This window comes from Pongo abelii, chromosome 19 (assembly GCF_028885655.2).
Source record: "Pongo abelii isolate AG06213 chromosome 19, NHGRI_mPonAbe1-v2.0_pri, whole genome shotgun sequence".
Taxonomy (NCBI): Eukaryota; Metazoa; Chordata; class Mammalia; order Primates; family Hominidae; genus Pongo; species Pongo abelii.
The window spans coordinates 98,066,442-98,088,017 of NC_072004.2; the positions used below are offsets into that span (position 1 = coordinate 98,066,442).

Sequence of the window (21,576 nt, forward strand, 5' to 3'; positions counted from 1 at the left end):
AAAACCCAAATGAACGAACTCTGCGCTATCTTGCTCAACGTACTAGGACAAACTTCCATATTCCCCCTAAACGCCCCTGAGGCCATGGCTGACAGAGCCACCTGCTACTTTCAACACAGAAAATTCAATTTTCCTTTACTTTCAAACCGAAAACCTTTATTGAGAGGCAGCATTTGGCAAAGCATGGGCTAAAAGCCCAGGGTAATTCAAGGCTCAAAACTCATGTCCTCAGCTCTGCACATGTCGGAATGGGACAGAACTCACCATGGTGAGACCCACTGGCTGGTCCACTGTGGCGCACGTCATTCACGCCACCACCTACTTACCTCCAGCGGAGCCCTGGAAACAAATACAATTCGCTGCCTTTCTTGCAGCAATATAAATAATCCTTATATCCTTATGGTCATAAAAACCAGGGCCAACATTTTAATACATCATTTCCTAAACATTTTTCTGCCAAAAATAGGAAAGTATTTCAGCCATCTTTAGACACAGTGAAATACCACTTTAAAAAATTACTGACACCAAACCCACCTATCTCGCCGCAGTTTGACTGCCTTGACTTCTGTAGAAAATTCTATTTCAATAACAGTCTTCTTCTTCAGGTCATCCCAGATCATTACTGAAATATCAGAAAGAACAGATGAGTGCAGTCATAAACAGGCCGTGGTGCTGGGATGCAGCGATGCCAGCTTGACGCCTAAGGTGTTTTCTCTTTCCACTGTTACAGCTGCACCCACCCTCAGGCCTCAGACACACACCCGCACCTGGGAGGAGGCCTTGGGGTCCAACTCAAACCGTGAGCTGTGCCGGGGATTCGCCCTCGGGCCCCTTCCCCACTCAAAGCGTCTCCCCTTCTTGGTAGCTGGCTGCCCACTTGCTCCCTCCCCGCCCGTTCCTCTCTCAGTGTGCACAGCCCGGTCCCGGTCTCAGGCGACCCGCTGGCCTCGCACACAGGCACGCTAAGCGCGTTCATCTCTCTCTGCCAACCCTTGCCCTTGCCTGGTTACCTTCCTCTCCCTGACCTTCCTTGATTCCACCCGACTGAGCCCACAGGCAAAGCCCGACCACAGGCAAAGCCCGACCACAGGCAAAGCCCGACCATAGGCAAAGCCCGACCATAGGCAAGCCTGACCACAGGCAAAGCCTGACCACAGGCAAGCCTGACCATAGGCAAAGCCCGACCATAGGCAAGCCTGACCACAGGCAAAGCCTGACCATAGGCAAGCCTGACCACAGGCAAGCCTGACCATAGGTACTGATGTTAAAAGTGCTGGAGATAAACCCGCATCAGGAAGGGAGGTTTCAGTTTTAAAGTGAAATCAGAGGGACACAAATCAGGGCCAACGAGTTCTTCACTCCACTGAAGATCCTGAGTTGTTTTTGCTCTTTTTTCGTTTTTTTGAGACAGGGTCTTATTCTCTCGCCCAGACTGGAGTGCCGTGGCGCAATCTTGGCTCACTACAGCCTTGACCTCCCAGGCTCAACAGATTCTCCCACGTCAGCTTCCCAAATGGCTGGGCTCCCCAAATGGCATGCACTACCATGCCCAGCTAAGTTTTGTATTTTTGGTAGAGATGGGGTTTTACCATGTTGCCCAGGCTGGTCTCGAACTTCTGGGCTGAAGTGATCTGCCCACCTCAACTTCCCAAAGTGCTAGGATTGCACATGTGAGCCACTGCACCCAGCCCCTACTCCTTTTTAAGTTTAAAATTTCTTCTGTCTTGTTTGTCTGCTAACATTGCAACATTCTATTAGGATAAATTAGCAGTTTGTGTTCTAAGGGCTAATGTACTGACAAGCTTCAGGGATGAGAATGCCAACCAGCACCGTGCTTCTGAAGAACCACAGGAGGGATGAGTGCAGTGGCTCACGCCTGTAATCCCAGCACTTTGGGAGGCTGGGGTGTGAGATCGCTTGAGGCCAAGAGTTCAAGACCAGCCTGGGCAACATAGTGAGACTCCCATTTCTGAAAAAAAAAAAGTTATTAAAAATTAGTCACAGCCACTCAGGTTGAGTCCAGGAGTTTGAGGCTGCAGTGAGCTATGATCACCCCACTGCACTCCAATGTGGGCAACAGAGGGAGACCCTGTCTCAAAAAAACACACAAAAAGCACAGCTGGGTGTGATGGCTCACACCCGTAATCCCAGCACTTTGAGAGGCAGAGGCAGGCAGATCAATGGAGCTCAGGAGTTTGAGACCAGCATGGGCAACATGTCGAAACACTGTCTCTACTAAAAATACAAAAAGTAGCCGGGTGTGGTGGGTGCTCCTGTAGTCCCAGCTACTTGGGAGGCTGAGGCGGAAGGATCACCTGAGCCTGGGGAGGTAGAAGCTGCAGTGAGCCAGGATTGCACAATTGCATTCCAGCCTGGACAATACAGTGAGACCCTGTCTCAAAACTAAATAAATAAAAATCAAGTTTACTAGTAAAAAAAAGTACCTTTAGACGCTACAAAAAGTACATTTACTCAAAAACCTGCCGAATACTGCTTTCTTCTAAGTCTGTGAAGTTTCTAAGGCTTTTTCACCTCCTAGAAACTTTATAATGAGAATGAGACCTGAGATTATCTCATACAAATGGCTCCCTTGTTAGCACCTGGGGTCCCCCAGCAGTGCCAGAGGCAGGGCAAGGGAGGCGGCCCTCTAGGCCTCCTGACTTCCATCTATAAGCTTCCTTTCCTCCTTAATGGTCGATGAAGTTCTCCATGACAAGACACAGACCAATTCACCAGCAGGATTTCTGCCCATCCCCAATCAGCCAGGGCAAAGTCATCCTCCTGCAAAGCCTGCCCTGCTCTCTCTGTGGAACCTCTGCTGTCCCTTCTGGGTGGGCTCCTCCAGAGGACTCATAAGCCACAGGCCTCTGACCCTCTGGGCTGTGCTAGCAGCCACTCTCAACTCTGCTTTAAAGCTGGCACAGACAAACCTTGTAAGACTACAGAACCACTCAAAGGCCAAGATCTCAAGCCCTGTCTTCCACTGTTTTTTCCTACCAATAATCTCTTCCCATTTCATTTCTCTGCTCCTAATTCCAAAACAAAAATAAATATCAGGCAGGGCCAGTCCTCACCTGAGTGTGGTCTCTCTTCCGCACATTCATGTTCATGCAGTTCACAGGGCTCTGCTGAGAACTGTGAGCTGGGCCCCAAAGCCTGTCACGAGTCATCTAGAACCTTCTGCCTTTCCACACAATCCCTTTGTGCCTGATCTGGCCTGGGCTATTCTATTCCTAAGTACGTACGTGATCTCACCCAGATCCTAGTTCACCCACTCACTTCCCACTTGGCATGCGGCACCCCCAGAGCCCCATCCTGGTCTTGATTCTGAACTGCCTCCCTCACTGAGCCTCTCCTTCCCTCCTCACCTCCTCCCACCTACCCACCCACCACTGGGCTCCTACTCAGCCACCCTCTGAGACCACCGGCCACCTTCAATGTCACCAGAACCAGACAGCTTTTCTCAGGCCTCCTCCCGCCTGGCACTGGGCTCAGACGAGGATGCTTGCTCCATTTTTCCTGCCTCTCCCCACAAACGGGGGCTTCCCACGCCTGCCTCATCCTCTGGTGTCTCTTCACTCACCTCATGCACTGCGTCTAGACCAGAACTTTCCCCAAACGCAGATCCGACGGCATCTCCTTCCTGGCCACATGTTACCTGGCATTCAAGCCTCCCCCCCAGCCCTGCCTCCCGCCTCCCGCCCCCAGACCTGCCTCCCACCTCCCACCTCCCACCTCCCGCCTCCCGCCCCCAGCCTCCTGCCTCCCACCTCTTCCCTGTGTTCTGCCCTCCATTCCTGGATCTTTCGCCTTGAGCCCTCTCTCCTCAACCAACAGTGAGGTTAAGCTGGCACGAGGCACACGGCTGTCAGGAAAGCTGTCTACTCCTCCCTCTACTTAAAAGGGCCAGAGCTCTTATGCTGCGTCATCTGCATCCACACGCACGTACTCCCACCCAGACAAATATATCCCGAAACCCAGAGCCAAACTGGTGTTTTGTTCTATGTGGCGATGAAACGAACGTTCCTTTAAGTAAATGGCTCTCAGTAAGGAAAAAAAACCCTTCTACCCTGCTTTAAAATGAATTCATGACATTTACAATGTCAACCGTTTACTGACTGAAAAGCCCGTGTTCTATGACAATGCAAGCAAGTGATGCGCTTTAGGTGCTCCTTATGGGGACAGAGACCTGGCGCCCTCTCCACCTGCTTCCTCCCCAGTGACCAGTCCTGGATATTTCACAGAACTACCAGGGAAAATCACACATGGCCACAAACAAACACATTCAAAAAAAGACTGGGTGGGACATGTGAGGCATGATTCTTAAATACACAATTACAGTACCTTTGTTGGGAGGGTATTTCGGCTTTTTTCCACCACCAACTAAAGCTAAATAGTTGCAGCGAAATAACATTTCAACATGGCCAACTCCTCCTTCTAGAAATTCTGAAATGATAGTTTTAAAAAGACAAATGTTACAAGTTAATATGTATATTTTACGATAAAAAAGAAAAGAGAAAGTCAAGACAGGTAACTCAGCAATTTTCTATTTTTTGTAAGAGACAAGATCTCACTGTGTTGCCCAGGCTGGAGTGCAGTAGCTATTCACAGGTACAATCACAGCTCACTGCAGCCTTGAACTCCTGGGCTCACATGATCCTCCTGCCTCAGCTTCCCAAGTAGCTGGGAATACAGGACTCTTTTTTTTTTTTTTTGAGATGGAGTCTTGCTCTGACACCCAGACTAGAGTGCAGTCACGTGATCTCGGCTTACTGCAACCTCCACCTCTTGGGTTCAAGCCACTCTACTGCCTCAGCCTCCCCAGGTAGCTGGGACTACAGGCATGTGCCACCATGCCCAGCTAATTTTTGTATTTTTAGTAGAGATGGGGTTTCACCATGTTGGCCAGGCTGATCTCAAACTCCTGAACTCAAGCGATCAGTCCGCCTCGGCCTCCCAAAATGCTGGGATTACAGACATAAGCCACTGTGCCCGGCCTACGGGACTCATTTTTAATCAGCAATTTATATCTAACTGTCATCAGAAATGAGAAAGGTGACTGGCTAAAAAAATAGTGAGTGCTCGGTTTCCAACTTCTCTCAGTTTACTGTCATCATGTTCACTGTTTCATAAAGGCTGAGCACACAACACCCTAGGAAGCTAACTCAGCAAAATGTATGAAATACTTGAATTCACATTTCAAGAGGTGGCAAAACCTGTCAACTCCAAGAAAGTATACTAAAAGCTTTAATGCTTGGGAGGCTGAGGCGGGCAGATGATGAGGTCAAGAGGTTGAGACCATCCAGGCCAACATGGTGAAACACTGTCTTTACTACAAATACAAAAATCAGCCGGTGTGGTGGCAGGCACCTGTAGTCCCAGCTACTCAGGAGCTGAGGCAGGAGAATCACTTGAACCCAGGCGGCTGAGGTTGCAGCGAGCCGAGATCACACCACTGCACTCCAGTCTGGCGACAGAGTGAGACTCCATTTCAAAATAAATAAATAAAAACAAACAAAAAAACCCCCAAAAACTTTAATGCAAAAGCTGAGTGACTTTTATCATTTCCTTTTTTTTTTTTTTTTTTTTTTTAAAGAAACAGGGTCTTGCTGTGTTGCTCAGGCTGGAATGCAGTGAAGTGATCATAGCTCACTACAGCCTCAAACTCTTGGGCTCAAGGACTCCTCCTGCCTCAGCCTCCTGAGCAGCTGGGACTACAGGCGCACGTCACCGCGCCTGGTTAATTTTTTCAGAAAACTTTTTGTAGAGGCGAGGTCATACTGTATTGCCCAGGCTGGTCTTGAACTCCTGGTCTCAAACAATCCTGCCATCTCAGCCTCCCAAAATGCTGGGATTCTAGGTGTGAGCCACCAAAGTCTGAAATGCTCCAAACTGTTCATGAATTATGTAAGAGGAAAATGTCCACAGATTTTCAGAGGTCTTCCATGACAAAAGGATGAACAATGCTCTCTGAGGGCAGCAACAGGGGAACACTGATGAGAAACTTCCACGTTCTGTATGGTTCACGTACAGACAGTTCATAGGACTGTCCACCCAGCTCTCTGTCTGCAATGACTCCCATGTTCAGTATGGTTCACGTAACTCAGGAGGACCGTCCACCCACCCACTTCTCTGTCTGCAATGACCATGAGCGCTACCTCTCCAGTCACAGCTGCACAAAATGACTCAAAAGTGCCTCAGCTCGATCTTCGAGATACTTAAAATTCAAGGCAGCCGGGCACAGTGGCTCACACCTGTAATCCCAGCACTTTGGCAGGCAGAGGTGGGAGGACTGCTTGAGTCCAAGAGTTCAAGGCCATCCTGGGCAACATAAGGAGCTCTCTTCTCTACCAAAAATAAAAATTAAAAAATTCGCCGGCCGCGGTGGCTTACGCCTGTAATCTCAGCACTTTGGGAGGCTGAGGCAGGTGGATTACTTGAGGTCAGGAGTTCAAGACCAGCCTGGCCAACATAGTGAAACCCCGTCTCTACTAAAAATATAAAAATTAGCCGGCTGTGGTGGCAGGCGCCTGTAATCCCAGCTATATAGGAGTCTGTGGCAGGAGAATCACTTGAGCCCGGGAGGCAGAGGTTGCAGTGAGCAGGGATTGCACCACTGCACTCCAGCCTGGGCGAAGGAGGGAGACTCCATCTCAAAAAAAAAAAAAAAAAAAAACCCAGCACGGGCAATGTGCGTTTGGGACATCAAACTTTTGTGCACCAAAGGACACAATCAACAGAATGAAAACACAACCTATGGAACGGCAGAGCATATTTGCAAACCACACATCTGATAAGTGCATAATATCCAGAATATATGAAGGACTTTTACAACTCAACAATAAAAAAATTAATAATCTGATTTTAAAATTGGCAAAGGATTTGAGTAGTATTTCTCCAAAGATAATTTACAAATGGCCAACAAGTACAAGAAAAGATGCTCAACATCATTAGGCATCAGAGACATCCAAACCAAAACCACAATGAGATCCCATCACCTCATACCCATCAGGATGACTAATTTTTTTTTCTTTTTTTGAGACAGTGTTGCTCAGGCAAGTGCAGTGATGGGAACAGGGCTCACTGCAGAGGATGGCTAATATTGTTTTTTAACCCAGGAAATAACAAGTTCTGGCCAAGATATGAAGCTATGGGAACTCTCATGCACTGTCTGATGCAGCTGTTCTGGAAAAAAGTATGGCAGGTCCTCAAAAAATTAAAAAGAGGCTGGGCACAGCAGCTCACTCACACCTATAATCCCAGCACTCTAGGAGGCCAAGGCAGGACGATGACTTGAGGCCCAGAGTTTAAGATCAGCCTGCGCAACACAGTAAGACGCTGCCTCAATTAAAAAATAATTAAAAGGCCAGGCGTGGTGGCTCACGCCTGTTATCCCAGCACTTTGGGAGGCGAGGCAGGTAGATCACTTGAGGTCAGGAGTTTGAAATCAGCTTGGCCAACATGGTGAAACCTCATCTCTACTAAAAATTCAAAAAAATCAGCCAGGCGTGGTGGCAGGCGCCTGTAATCCCAGCTACTTGGGAGGCTGAGGCAGGAGAATTGCTTGAACCCGGGAGGCGGACGTTGCAGTGAGCCGAGATTGCGCCACTGCACTCCAGCCTGGGTGACACAGTGAGACTCCATCTCAAAAAAAAAAAAAAAAAAAAAACACCTAATTTTTATAAATCAAAAAGTTACCCCCGTCTGGGAGGTGAGGAGCACCTCTGCCTGGCTGCCCCGTCTGGGAGGAAGTGAGGAGCGCCTCTGCCCGGACACCCTGTGGACGCCCCGTCTGGGAAGTGAGGAGCGCGTCTACCGGGCTGCCCCCGTCTGGGAGGTGAGGAGCATCTCTGCCCGGCCGCCCCGTCTGGGAAGTGAGGAGCGTCTCTGCCTGGCCGCCTCGTCTAGAAAGTGAGGAGCGTCTCTGCCCGGCCGCCCTGTCTGGGAGGAAGTGAGGAGCGCCTCTGCCCGGCCGTCCCGTCTGGGAGGAGAAATTCTTCTGCCTTGGGATGCTGTTGATCTATGGCCTTGCCCCCAGCCCCGTGCTCTCTGAAACATGTGCTGTGTCAACTCAGGGTTAAATGGATTAAGGGTGGTGCAAGATGTGCTTTGTTAAACAGATGCTTGAAGGCAGCATGCTCGCTAAGAGTCATCACCACTCCCTAATCTCAAGTACCCAGGGACACAAACACTGCAGGCTGCAGGGACCTCTGCCTAGGAAAACCAGAGACCTTTGTTCATGTGTTTATCTGCTGACTTTCTCTCCACTATTATCCTATGACCCTGCCATATCCCCCTCTCCGAGAAACACCCAAGGATGATCAATAAATACTTTAAAAAAAAAAAAAGTTACCATATGACCAGATGCAGTGGCTCATACCCATAAACCCAGCACCTTGGGAGGCCGAGGCAGGCGAATCACGAGGTCAGGAGATCAAGACCATCCTGGCCAACATGGTGAAACCCTGTCTCTACTAAAAATACAAAACTTAGCCAGGAGTGGCAGTGCACATCTGTAATCCCAGCTACTCGGGAGGCTGAGGCAGGAGAACTGCTTGAACCCGGGAGGCGGAGGCTGCAGTGAGCCGAGATCTCGCCAGTGCACTCCATCCAGCCTGGGCGACAGAGCGAGACTTTGTCTCAAAAAAAAAAAAAAAGAAAAAAGAAAAAAAAAGTTACCATATGATCCAGCAATCCCACTTCTAGTCATATAAGCAAAAGAACTCAAGACAGGGTCTGGAAGAGATACCTGCACACCCACGCTTACAGCAGCATCATTCATAATAGCAAAGATGCAGAAGGACCCGAGTGTCCACAGATGGAGAAATAAACAAACAGCACATGCTCCATAAGTGCAATGATTTATTATTCAGCCTAAAACAGAAACAATATTTCTCATTTATTATTTTTTCAAGATAAGGTCTCACTATGCTGCCCAGACTGGTCTCAAACTCCTGGTCTCAAGCAATCCTCCTGCCTCAGACTCTGAAAACACTGGGATTACAGGGGTGAGCTGCGGTACCCGGCCTGAAACTCTGACACAGGCTACAACAGAGATCAACCTAGAAGACACTACGCTAAGTGAAATCAGCCAGGCACATATGACGGCGTTCACAGGAAGTCCCTGCAGCAGTCAAGTTCATGGACACAGAAAAGCGGAATGGTGGTTGCCAGGAAACGGGGGAGAGAGAATTGATGGATGCAGAGTTTGGTTTCCCAAGACGAAATTCTAGAGGTCTGTTTAACAACAACGTGAATATATTTAACATTACTGATCTATACGCTTAAAAATGGTTAAGATGGTAAATTTTATTTTACATAATTTTTTACCATAATTAAAAAAAAAAAAAAATGCTGCCACCGAAGACCTTCTTTGCCCCAAGTGTTAGAAGTGTAACTATTTCCTCAATGTAGGTTCAGTAAGTTTTAGAAACACATCTAAGTGACCTGAGAATTATATCAAGGTCACTAACATATTCTTCAAACACTATTCAACCGAGAGACAATGTTTAGCCCTTTTATAAACTACATGATCTTGCCTTATTAATAAAATTATTAATGCTTGGTTCTGTCTTAAGTCTTTTCAGGTTTTTTTTTTTTTTTGAGATGGAGTTTTGCTCTTGTCGCCCAGGCTGGAGTGCAGTGGTGCGATCTCGGCTCACTGCAACCTCCACCTCCTGGGTTCAAGTGATTCTCCTGCCTCAGCCTCCCAAGTAGCTGGGATTACAGGTGCCCACCATCACACCCAGCTAATTTTTGTATTTTTAGTAGAGATGGGGTTTCACCATGTTGGCCAGGCTGGTCTCGAACTCCTGACCTCAGGAGATCCACCCACCTTGGCCTCCCAAAGTGCTGGGATCACAGGCATTAACCACTGTGTGCAGCCATCTTTTCAAGTTCTAAAAGCAACAAGTCATTCCCTTAGCAAGATGTGATTCTAGCTAATGGTTAAGTAAAGAAATGTTGGCTGGGTGCAGGGGCTGATACCTATAATCTCAGCACTCTGGGAGGCCAGGCCGAGGCAGGTGGATCCCTCAGGTCGGGAGTTCGAGACCAGCGTGACCAACATGGAAAAACCCCGTCTCTACTAAAAATACAAAATTTGCCAGGCGTGGTGGCGCATGCTTGTTATCCCAGCTACTCGAGAAGTTGGGGCAGGAGAATCGCTTGAACCCAGGAGGCAGAGGGTGCGGTGAGCCGAGATCACGCCATTGCACTCTAGCCTGGGCAACAAGAGTGAAACTCCGTCTCTCAAATAAATACATAAATAAAAAATAAAAATACAAAAATTAGCCAGCTGTGTAGTCCCAGCTACTTGGGAGGCTGAGGCAGGAGAATCACTTGAACCCGGCAGGCAGAGGTTGCAGTGAGCTGAGATCACGCCACTGCACTCAAGCATGGGTGACAGAGCAAGACTCCGTCTCAAAAAAAAAAAAAAAAAAAAAAAAAGACAAACACAGTCACTCACAGGCACAGTAGTTAGCTATGCGGTATGCAGTTTCTGGGTTTTAACCATGGAAAGAAAAAAAAGAAAAACAGATTTTTCAGAATCAAGGGAAGAGGCAGAGAAGGAGAGTTAAGGCCTTTCCTGGAATGAGAAGTAATCAAAGATAAGAGCCAAACTTCAGGAATTAGAGAGGACTTCTAAACCCCGCCAAAGAGATTCTCCCATAGTACCTGACCCCCACCTCCTGCAGCTGAAGAGGGGGAAAGGGTCTCCCCACAGAAAGACCAGGGTTACATTCAGAGCCTTCTATGTTCCAGACCCCAAGGGCTGGTACTGAAATATTACAAAGGACATTCCTTGTTACAGAAAAATGTAAGACACAATACATCTTTCTGAGTTTCTCTTCGAAGGGTTTATTTAGCCTGTTAACTTCCTTATCCTTTGTTCTCAAACTCAACTTTCTTGTTCTTCCTTGCCCCTAGTTACTGTAAACAGCTTACCCGCTTCCCGTCAACTCTAATCAATAACTCACACCTGTTCCCTTGGTTACCTGTACCCATTGTTCCCCCGAAACTGCACATCTCACACGCTCCACCTCTGTACCTCATGTCCCCCTCCCCTTCTATATTTAGAAAAATTCGTACAAGTAGCCAATTGGGTCAGCTCAGATTGTGCAGTCCGACCCCAGCCCATAGGGGAGTGACACAGAGATAGGGACTGCGTTCAGGACAAAAACCCCCTGGTCTCCCTTGTTCTCTGTGCTCTTGCCACCTTGGCTGATACGAGTGGCACCCTTCTGCAGAAGTAAATTGCCTTACTGAGAGAATTAAACTTTCGCCTGAGTGCTGGTTTTACTTCACAGCACCGAGCATTTATTCCTGGAACATTTTATATCCACAAAAAGAAGAAATGCCCAAGCCTGCCCAGGATGTCAGCGTCTACATCTCTAAGGGTCCCTGGCGGTCGGACTTGTCTGTAACAGCAACTAAAATTGCAGCAATAGGTTGCGTAGGACACAAAACAGGCTCCTCCTAAACATCAGCTGAGGAAAACTTGAGGTACACCCCAGTTGCTGTGGTGCAGAGAAAAACCCTCTCCTCGAATCATGGTCTCTATACTCACACAATCACCAACACAGAAGACTTCTGTAACTAAAGCAGAAACCGCGCAGCAAACCCCAGCTGGGCTTCCTCTAACTCAGTTCTGACACCATCTACCTGGAGACAGTGTCAGATCCCACAGGTTGAAGGCTCGGTCCCCAAGACTGACCGTACCACACACCAGTCGCAAGTGAGAACCTTCAAAACTTCTGACTGACCAGCTTCAAGTTGGGGTTCCCGTGACCCTTTCTTTGGGTTCAATTTGCTGGCACGGCTCACTGAACTCAGGGAAACACTTCCTTATGTTTACCAGTTCATAACAGACAATATTACAAAGGATACAGATGAAAAGATGCATAGGGCAAGGCATTAGGGGAAGGACGCAAAGCTTCTGTGAAGCTCTCTGAACCCTGTCTCCTCGGGATTTTAGGGAAGCTTCATGACCATCAGCATTCCTTCCCCAGGGGCAGAGGGTGCGGCCTTCTCTGAGGAGGGTCTTAAGACCCACAATTAGAAAGGGTGGGGGTGTGGTGGTTAATGTCTGTAATCCCAGCACTCTGGGAGGCCGAGGCAGACAAATAACTTGAAGTCCAAGAGTTCGAGACCAGCCTGGCCAACGTGGTGAAACCCCATCTCTACTAAAAATACAAAACAAACAAACAAACAAAAAAACGTAGCCGGGTGTGGTGGCATGCGCCTGTAATCCCAGCTACTTGGAAGGCTGAGGCACGAGAATCGCTTGAATCCATGAGGTGGAGGTTGCAGTGAGCCAAGATGGAGCCACTGCACTCCAGCCTGGGAGAGATTCTGTCAAAGAAGAGGGGAGGGGAGAAGAAGGGAGAAGAGGGGAGGGCAGGACAGGGCAGGGCAGGGGAGGGGAGGGGAGGGGAGGGGAGGGGGGAGGAGGAAAAGAAAGAAAAAAGAAAAGGAAGGAAGGTGGGGTGGCGGTGGGGAGACAGGACACGTTAGGGTGAAAGGGGGGTAGGAGGTCAGAGGCCTCCCCTGAGGGCCAATATTGTAACAAAAAGACTAACCAGGTCTGTGGGAGTTACTGGCCAGGGTGAAAACCAAAATATATAATTACACCACACCTTGACAGGCCCAGACTCTCCCAACAGAGCCTGCTGCAAAACACAAGAAACTAATAAAAGAAAATGGGGAAAGGGGATGTCTGAATACTGGCATAATTTCTATTCCATTAAGAGATGCCTGAAAAATGAATCACTTTATACAAATGAGTGAAAATCAACCATTCTAGCACTTGAGGCTAATAAGCTTTTTATTTTTGCCTCTGTCCTGTCGTGCAGTCCGTTTCTCCTTCCTATTTCTGTGGAGTTTTATTTTTAAAGAAAACCTTATTTCCCATTATGAAAATTATGCATGATTTCTATAAAACAACACAGAAAAGCATAAAGTAGAAAACACTGTGAAACAACATCATGTACGTACTTTTTTTGAGACGGAGTCTTGCTCTGTTGCCCAGGCTGGAGTGCAATGGCACTATCTCGGCTCACTGTAACTTCCGCCTCCCGGGTTCAAGTGATTCTCCTGCCTCAGCCTTCCAAGTAGCTGGGACTACAGGCACCCGCCACCATGCCTGGCTAATTTTTGTATTTTTAGTAGAGATGGGGTTTCACCACGTTGGCCAGGATGGTCTCGATCTCCTGACCTCGTGATCCACCTGCCTCGGCCTCCCAAAGTGCTGGGATTACAGGCGTGGGCCACTCTGCCCGGCCACGTATGTTCTAAACTTTGCACATAGATATCTTGTTCCTATAACACCATCTATGCTATTCTCTACGTTCTTTTTCCTTTAACAGTGCAATGGCCATCTCTCCACATGAGGACTCAGATTGGTCTCGGCATTCTTGCCGCATGAGGCACCATTTTGAGGATGTGCCACAACCACAGTAATCAACCCCTTCAGGACAGTCATTCGGGTTCTCCAATTTTCCACTCTTGGAAACAGTGTTGCAAGTAATATTGGTATGCCGGCACCAAACAGTACATCTATAATGAACACAGCTTGCCAAATTACTCCACAAGACTCTACCAATTTAACCTTCTACCACCAGGTTACGAAACTTCCCCTTTCCACCTCCTTCCCAAAGCTACCCACCACCTCTGTATCCTCCCTGTATCCTCCCCACCTGCAGGGACCACCTGCTACCTACACATTGCAGGCCTCCCATTTCTCTAGCACCTTCACCTGGCACGCTAGATGAGCACACAGCACCAAGCCTGCAAGACCTGTTGTGAAGCCAGATGTGCTGAGGCTGCTGGGCTGTGTGTGTGTCGGGTCGGGCGGGCTGCTGGGCTGTGTGTGTGGAAAGAACAAACCTGGGTGTACAATGGATACAGGACCTATGTCGTGGAGCAGGGTGGGAGAACGCTGCCCCCAAGACTGAAGGAGCAGGGATCCCCAAGAAGGCTTCCCTGAACTACCAGCTTCCTGTTCCTGCCAAGTGGCAGAAGGCGTATCTGGAAGAGGCAGCCTGCTCAGAGCCCATAGTCTCCTTATTCAATGCCAGAGTCACACTGGACAGAACCATGCCACAAGCCCAGATCCAGGACACACTGTAATGCAGGCTTCCTTCCCCATCACTCAGGAAAGCAAACTGCTACAATTAAAAAAGAACAAGGGCAAGTCTGCTGCTGCTCTTCACTGGGATTTTTTTCTTTTTTTTTTTTTTTTGAGACAGAGTCTCACTCTGCCATCAGGCTGCAGTGCAATGGCGAGATCTCGGCTCACTGCAACCTCCGACTCCCTGGTTCAAGCAATTCTCCTGCCTCAGCCTCCCGAGTAGCTGGGATTACAGGCACGCACCACCAGGCCCAGCTAATTTTTGTATTTTTAGTAGAGAGGGGGTTTCACCATGCCGGCCAGGATGGTCTCAATCTCCTGACCTTGTGGTCTGCCCACCTTGGCCTCCCAAAGTGCTGGGATTAGAGGCCTGGCCTGCTCTTCACTGTTAAACTGTAAGCTGCCAGACGCAGAGCAGCAGATGAGTCTGTAAGTGCAGAGCCAAACTGTTTAAATGTGCCATCAAAAAGACAGTGTGGCCCTACTGTACCCATTTCACATTAGGGCCTATCTACTCACGTAAGCTGGAAACGGGAGCACACCACACACGCACATGTGAGAACTCACTGCATGCTAAGCTCAGGGACAGCCTGCCCCAGACACGGCCGAGCTGGCAGACGCACAGGACCGGGTACAGCCTGCCCCAGACACTGCAGAGCTGGCAGACGCACAGGACCGGGTATGTGTGTGATGCGCTAAACCATGACAATGGTATACTTTTCTGGAATTTAGAAGTTTTAGATGTTTCTCGTCTTTTTTTTTTTTTTTTTTTTTGAGACGGAGTCTTGCTCTGTTGCCCAGGATGGAGTGCAGTGGCGCAATCTCGGCTCACTGCAACCTTGGCCTCCCGGGTTTAAGTGATTCTCGTGCCTCAACCTCCCCAGTAATTTGAATTACAGGCACGCGCCACCACGCCTGGCTAACTTTTTGTATTTGTAGTAGGGATGGGGTTTCACCATGTTGCCCAGGCTGGTCTCGAACTTCTGAGCTCAGGCCATCTGCTCGCCTCAGCCTCCCAAAGTGCTGGGATTACAGGCGAGAGCCACAGTGCAGGCCGTCAAACTCATTTTTATAAGAAATGTTGAATTTACTGTAAACACCTTATTAATTAGGAAGCAGTTGTTAATATGCTGTTGTGGTGTTATGAGAGAGACACAGGTTTTCACCCACGGTTCCTGGCTCGTAACTCCCAGACCTTGTTACAATCTTTTGTTATAATATTGGGTGTGTTAGCCCTCAGGAACCAGAATCTCTCTCCTGCCCTCCTTTCACCTGCTAAGGAAGAACTCAAATCTTCTCCACCTGATTGTGGGTCTGAAGACCCTCCATAGAGACGGTCCCACCCTGCACACTGGGAGAAGCAATGCAGATACTATGAAGCTTCCTTAAAAATCCAAGAGGTGGCCGGGGCGCGGTGGCTCATGCCTGTAATCCCAGCACTTTGGGGAGGCCGAGGTGGGCGGATCACGAGGTCAGGAGATCAAGACCATCCTGGCTAACACAGTGAAACCCCGTCTCTACCAAAAATACAAAAAAAATTAGCCAAGCGTGGCGGCAGGCACCTGTAGTCCCAGCTACTCGGGAGGCTGAAGCAGGAGAAAGGCCTGAACCCGGGAGGCGGAGCTTGCAGTGAGCCGAGATCATACCACTGCACTCCAGCCTGGGCAACAGAGAGAGACAATGTCAGAGATCTATATATATATATCTCCAAGAGGTATTTTCTGTAACACATGTGGAAAAAAAGAGAAAAAAATAAAAGAAAAATGAATTTTGAAGTAAAAAAATAAAAAACATAAAAATCCAAGAGGTCAGCTGAACACATGGAAGGTCCTGGAGGGTGGCAGCCCAGGGAGGGCTTGGAAACTCCACAGCCCATCCCCCTACACCTTGTCCCGTGCTTGCCCTCATCTATATTCTTGGCAATATCCTTTACAATGGGTCTGCAACCCCGGGGCAGTACTGGTCCGTGGCCTGTTGGGAACCAGGCTGCACAGCAGGACGCAAGCAGCAGGCGAACAAGGCTCCCCACCGAGCTCTGCCCCGTCAGATCAGCGGCAGCGTACGATTCTCACAGAAGCATGAACCCCACTGTGAACAGCACACGCGAGGGATGGAGGCTGCACGCTCCTCCTGAGACTCTAATGCCTGATGATCTGAGTGGGAACAGTTTCATCCGGAAACTATCCCCCCCATGAAAAAAACTGTCTTCCATGAAACCAGTCCCCGGTGCCAAAAAGGCTGCAGACCGCTGCTTTATAATAAATTGGTAAATGTGCTTCCCCAAGTTCTGGGAGCCGCTCCAGCACACTAATTGAATCCAAGGAGGGGGCTGTGGGAACCCCAACTTGAAGCCAGTCAGTCTGAAGTTTAGGAGGCCCAGACTCATGCATGGTGGGGACTGGGGCAGTCTTGGGGACTGAGCCCTCAACGTGTGGGATCTGACTCTATCTCTAGGTAGATGGCGTCAGAAATGAAAGGACACCCAGCTGGTGTCCACTGCTTGGTGTGTGGGGAAAAATCCCCCACATTCAGTCACAGAAGTCTTCTGTGCTGATGACTGTCGTGCTGTTAAGAGTGGAGAGAAAACATGGTTGGGGGGTTTTTCCCACACAGCTGCTAATGATTCAACTTGGACACCAAAGTCTACAACTCTTCTGTAAGCTCCTGGGTCAATTTAGTAAAAAGTATCCTGAGATTTGCAAGTCCAGCTGTTTTAAAATGTTTTGCAACTACTTATCGGCATAAATCCCATCATTATCCCATCATACATTTATCTGCATAAATCCCATCATACAGTGTATGTGGCATCATATACTCCACAGCACCTAATGTGTGTGCAGGCATTAATCTGCGTGTCTTACGCACCCTGACTCATTTTTACAATAACTCTGAGGCAGGCACTGTTATCAACCTTATTTCACATATAAAGAAAGTGAGGTGGCCGGGCATGTTGGCTCATGCCTGTAATCCCAGCACTTTGAAAGGCCGAGGCGCATGGATCATGAGGTCAGGAGTTCGAGACCAGCCTGGCCAAAATGGTGAAACCCCGTCTCTACTAAAAATACAAAATTTAGCCCGTTGTGGTGGTGGGTGCCTGTAATCCCAGCTACTCGGGAGGCTGAGGCAGGAGAACCGCTTGAACCCGGGAGGCGGAGGTTGCAATGAGCCGAGGTCAGGCCATTGCACTCCAGCCTGGGCGACAGAGCAAGATTCCGTCTCGGAAGAAAAAAAAAAAAATAGAGGCCCAAAGAGGCTGAGAAATTTGCCCAAGGTCGCACAGCAACCTGGTAAAGGGCAGAACCAGGACTCAAATGTACACAGCATGGACACAGGCTGAGGAAATGCACCCTGACTTACAAAATAAACTCCCAGACATAAAGCACCACTTACTGTTCTACATCCCAGAGTTACAGGTAAGACTTTACTTGAAAAGAGGTTTCTGCTGCCAAAAATCCCTGACGTGACGGGGGAAAAGGCACAAGAAGTTCATGCTGATCAATAATTCACTAGAGAAATCAGGCCAGTGAACAAACCTGCTCAACACACTCCTGTATCCCTCAGCACCTGCAGAAGCTCAACGAAAGAAAGAGGACAGCTCCCTCCAAGTTTATGAGGGGCCATGAACCCTACTTACTTCTCGAAAACAGCCATCCCCTCCCTGCTCCACCTGCAAAGTTAAATTTAGACTCTGAGGGTTGGAAAGGGGAGAAACCAGGAAATGTCCGTTAATTCTTACCTTGTTTCTCTTTTTCTTTTAGTGGATCAGTGTTATAGACTCGGAATCCATTTTCCATCCCACACGCAAAGCATCCTAAAGCAGAAGTGTAAAAGAGACATTAATCCCCAGGCCTGGAGTAGGTAAAAGTAAGAGGTCTGGAGAAATGACAACTACTGAGAACTCTTGCAGATGCTCAAACCACACAGACATGACAGGTGCTAAGTCACAACTCCTGTCCTTGTAGAAATGTTACTAAGTGACAAGCACATCCATGCGGGACATTTTGTTTGTCCTTTAGCAAAGGAGTCTTGGAGTTGTTCATGCAATTTCTCCACTGCAGGGTCCTTCTGTGGCATCCCTGTGGCCCAGGCTTGGAGGACGATGAGTAACAAATGCGAAGGACACATCTAGAGGAAAGCCACCAAGCAGGCCATCCCGCCCACTGTGGACACCAGGTGAAGGGAAGGGCAGGGTGCTGGGGAGACAAGAGGTAGTCCTAGACTCCCGGAACCGGGAAGGTGAGGAAAGGATGCTCTTTCCCATTTACAGGGTGGTCTCCCGTGACTTTGCTCCCACCTATAAATCATCCTAACTCCTTAAAACCCTGTCAGAGTCTCAATGAGTTACCCAGGTCACTCATCCTGGTCACTAGACAGTGACCAAGTCACACAGCAGGCTGTTAATGGTCCAAATAAACAGCACTGTCAGAAACTGAACAAAGCACTTAAGTGCGCAGATGATAGTGTGTTAATGCTTGTGTGTGACCCAAGGACTACATCCATCTCCTTAAATGCCATGTCCAACTGTTGGCTCTATGAAGCTGTGGCTGGAAAGAGAAAAAAAAAAAAAAAAACCCAATTATTTTTCACATGAAATGTTGCCAAGTCTGGATCCTTCCAATGACTGCACAAGTGGTGTGAAAGCCCAGCACAAAGGCCTCTAAAACTCCCATTCGAGGCCGGGCGCAGCAGCTCACGCCTCAAAACACGAGACAAAACACGAGACAAACACGAGACAAAACACGAGACAAAACAGGCCAGGAGCAGCGGCTCACGCCTGCAAACCCAGCTCAAAACACAAGACAAAACAGGCCAGGAGCAGTGGCTCACGCCTGCAATCCCAGTTCAAAACACAAGACAAAACAGGCAAGGCGTGGTGGCGGCTCACGCCTGCAATCCCAGCACTTTGGGAGGCCAAGGTGGGCGGATCACCTGAGGTCAGAAGTTCGAGACCACCCTGGCCAACATGGTGAAACCTACTCTCCACTAAAAATACAAAAATTAGCCAGGCATGGTGGCGTGTGCCTGTAATCCCAGCACTCTGGGAGGCCAAGGCAGGTGGATCACCTGAGATCAGGAGTTCGAGACCAGCCTGACCAACATGATGAAACCCCGTCTCTACTAGAAATACCAAAAAATTAGCCAGTCGTGGTGGTGAGCACCTGTAATCCCAGCTACTCAGGAGGCCGAGACAGGAGAGTCACTTGAACCCGGTAGGGGGAGGCTGCAGTGAGCTGAGATCACGCCATTGCACTCCAACCTGGGCAACACAGCAAGACTCCCTCTCAAAAAAAAATAAATAAATAAAAAATAAAAATAGAAATACCCAAACCACCTCCTAGAAATCCACAAGAAAAAGGCAAACTCCTCAATAGAAAAATGGGCAAAAGACTTAGACATGTCACAAGAGGATATCCAAGTAGTCAAGAAACACAAAATCAGGAAAATGCAAATAAACAAGAGAGAGATGTACACAGCCACCAAAATGACCAAAAATAAGAGAAAACATCAAATGTGAGCTGGGTGTAGAGCCACGGGAACTCTCAGACCTGCTAGTTGAGGGCAAAGTGGTACAACCACTTTGGAACACTATTGGTACTATCTACCATACTCTCAATTCTACTCCTAGGTATACAGAAGTACATGCCTGTGGAAATGTGAACATACGGTCACTGAGAGACATCTTCTAGCATAAGCATTACTCTTATTACTCATATTATGCTTATGGTAGCCAAGAACTGGAACGTGCCCAAATGCCCAACCATGGCAGCATGGATATATGCGTTGCTATATGTCTGCACAAAAGAACACTATACATCAAGAATGATCTGGCCGGGCATGGTGGCTCACACCTGTAATCCCAGCATTTTGGGTGGCCGAGGTGGGCGGATCACGGGGTCAGGAGATCGAGACCATCCTGGCTAACACGGTGAAACCCCGTCTCTACTTAAAATACAAAACTTAGCCGGGAGCGGTGGCGGGCGCCTGTAATCCCAGCTACTCAGGAGCCTGAGGCAGGAGAATCGCTTGAACCCAGGACGCAGAGGTTGCAGTGAGCTGAGATCCTGCCACAGCACTCCAGCCTGGGCAAGAGCAAGACTCCGTCTCGGAAAAAGAAAAAAAAAAAAAAAAAGATCTACAACTACACTCAACAATACGGAAAAAAAATCACAAACATGACGTTGAGTAAGAAACCTAGAAACAGCTTGGCGTCGTGGCTCACGCCTGTAACCCCAGCACTTTGGGAGGCCGAGGTGGGCGGATCACCTGAGGTCAGGAGTTCAAGACCGGACTCAACATGGAGAAACCCAGTCTCTACTAAAAATACAAAATTAGCCAGGCATGGTGGTGCATGCCTGTAATCCCAGCTACTCGGGAGGCTGCAACAGGAGAATTGCTTGAACCTGAGAGGCAGAGTTTGCAGTGAGCCTATAACGCGCCATTGCACTCCAGCCTGGGCAACAAGAGGGAAACTCCGTCTCAAAAAAAAAAAAAAGCTAGAAACAAAAATAAGTACAAAAATAAAGTACAGAAGTAGGCAAAACTAATCTATGACGTCACAAGTCAAGTAGGGAGCATTCACTGGGCTCAAGGGTGGCCAGGTATATTCAATTTCTTAATTGTTAGTGACAGGTGTGTTCAGTTTGGAAAATTCATCACCTGAACACTTATGATATATCCACCCTTCTACAGGTATAGCACACTTCACTAAAAAGGAGGCATTACAAACACCAGATGGTTGGAAACCACCCTCTGAGAAGGCTAGGCATTTCCCTTACCATCTCAGCAAAACTTTCTTCCAGAGAAACCCCAGCACACAACCCTGGGTAAGCTGGCAGCACCCAGGAAGCCTGACTGGCCCCAGGGCATCAGGCATCAGAATCACTGAGAAGGAGTTCTTTTAAATATGTGTAATCCGGCCGGGCACAGTGGCTCACGCCTGTAATCCCAGCACTTTGGGAGGCCGAGGCGGGCGGATCACCTGAGGTCAGGAGATTGAGACCAGCCTGGCCAACATGGTGAAACCCCGTCTCTACTAAAAATACAAAAATTAGCCGGGCATGGTAGCCGGGCGTGGAGGCAGGCACCTGTAATCCCAGCTACTCGGGAGCCTGAGGCAGGAGAATGGCTTGAACCCGGGAGGAGGAGGTTGCAGTGAGTCGAGATCGCAATAGCCCGGGCGATAGAATGAGACTCCGTCTCAAAATGAAATAAATAAATAAATAAAATTGTCTTCACAAATACGGGATCATACAGCACCTGCCTGGATTCTCTTCAAAAACAAAACTTCCAAAGCCAACATGTAAAGCCTCGCAGAAGTCTGTCTCGGAATAACGAACATTCCTTTTCTTCCCCATCATGACTTTTGGCAAGTGCGCCCTTCAAACGGGAGGTGAGGAGGCGACTATCCGAATCCAGGTCCCGCCCGCCTCCCGCGGGAATCCGAC

At 48.6% G+C, this 21,576-nt stretch overlaps 1 protein-coding gene across 1 annotated transcript in view; it reads right to left on the reverse strand.

The window, feature by feature from the left end:
• WDR45B (WD repeat domain 45B) overlaps positions 1 to 21,576 on the reverse strand; it is a 34,701-nt gene that overhangs the window by 12,160 nt on the left and 965 nt on the right. The window contains 3 exon segments of the mRNA NM_001134042.1: positions 535 to 622; positions 4,345 to 4,446; positions 17,868 to 17,942. Of these exon segments, the coding sequence (NP_001127514.1) occupies positions 535 to 622; positions 4,345 to 4,446; positions 17,868 to 17,942 (265 nt within the window).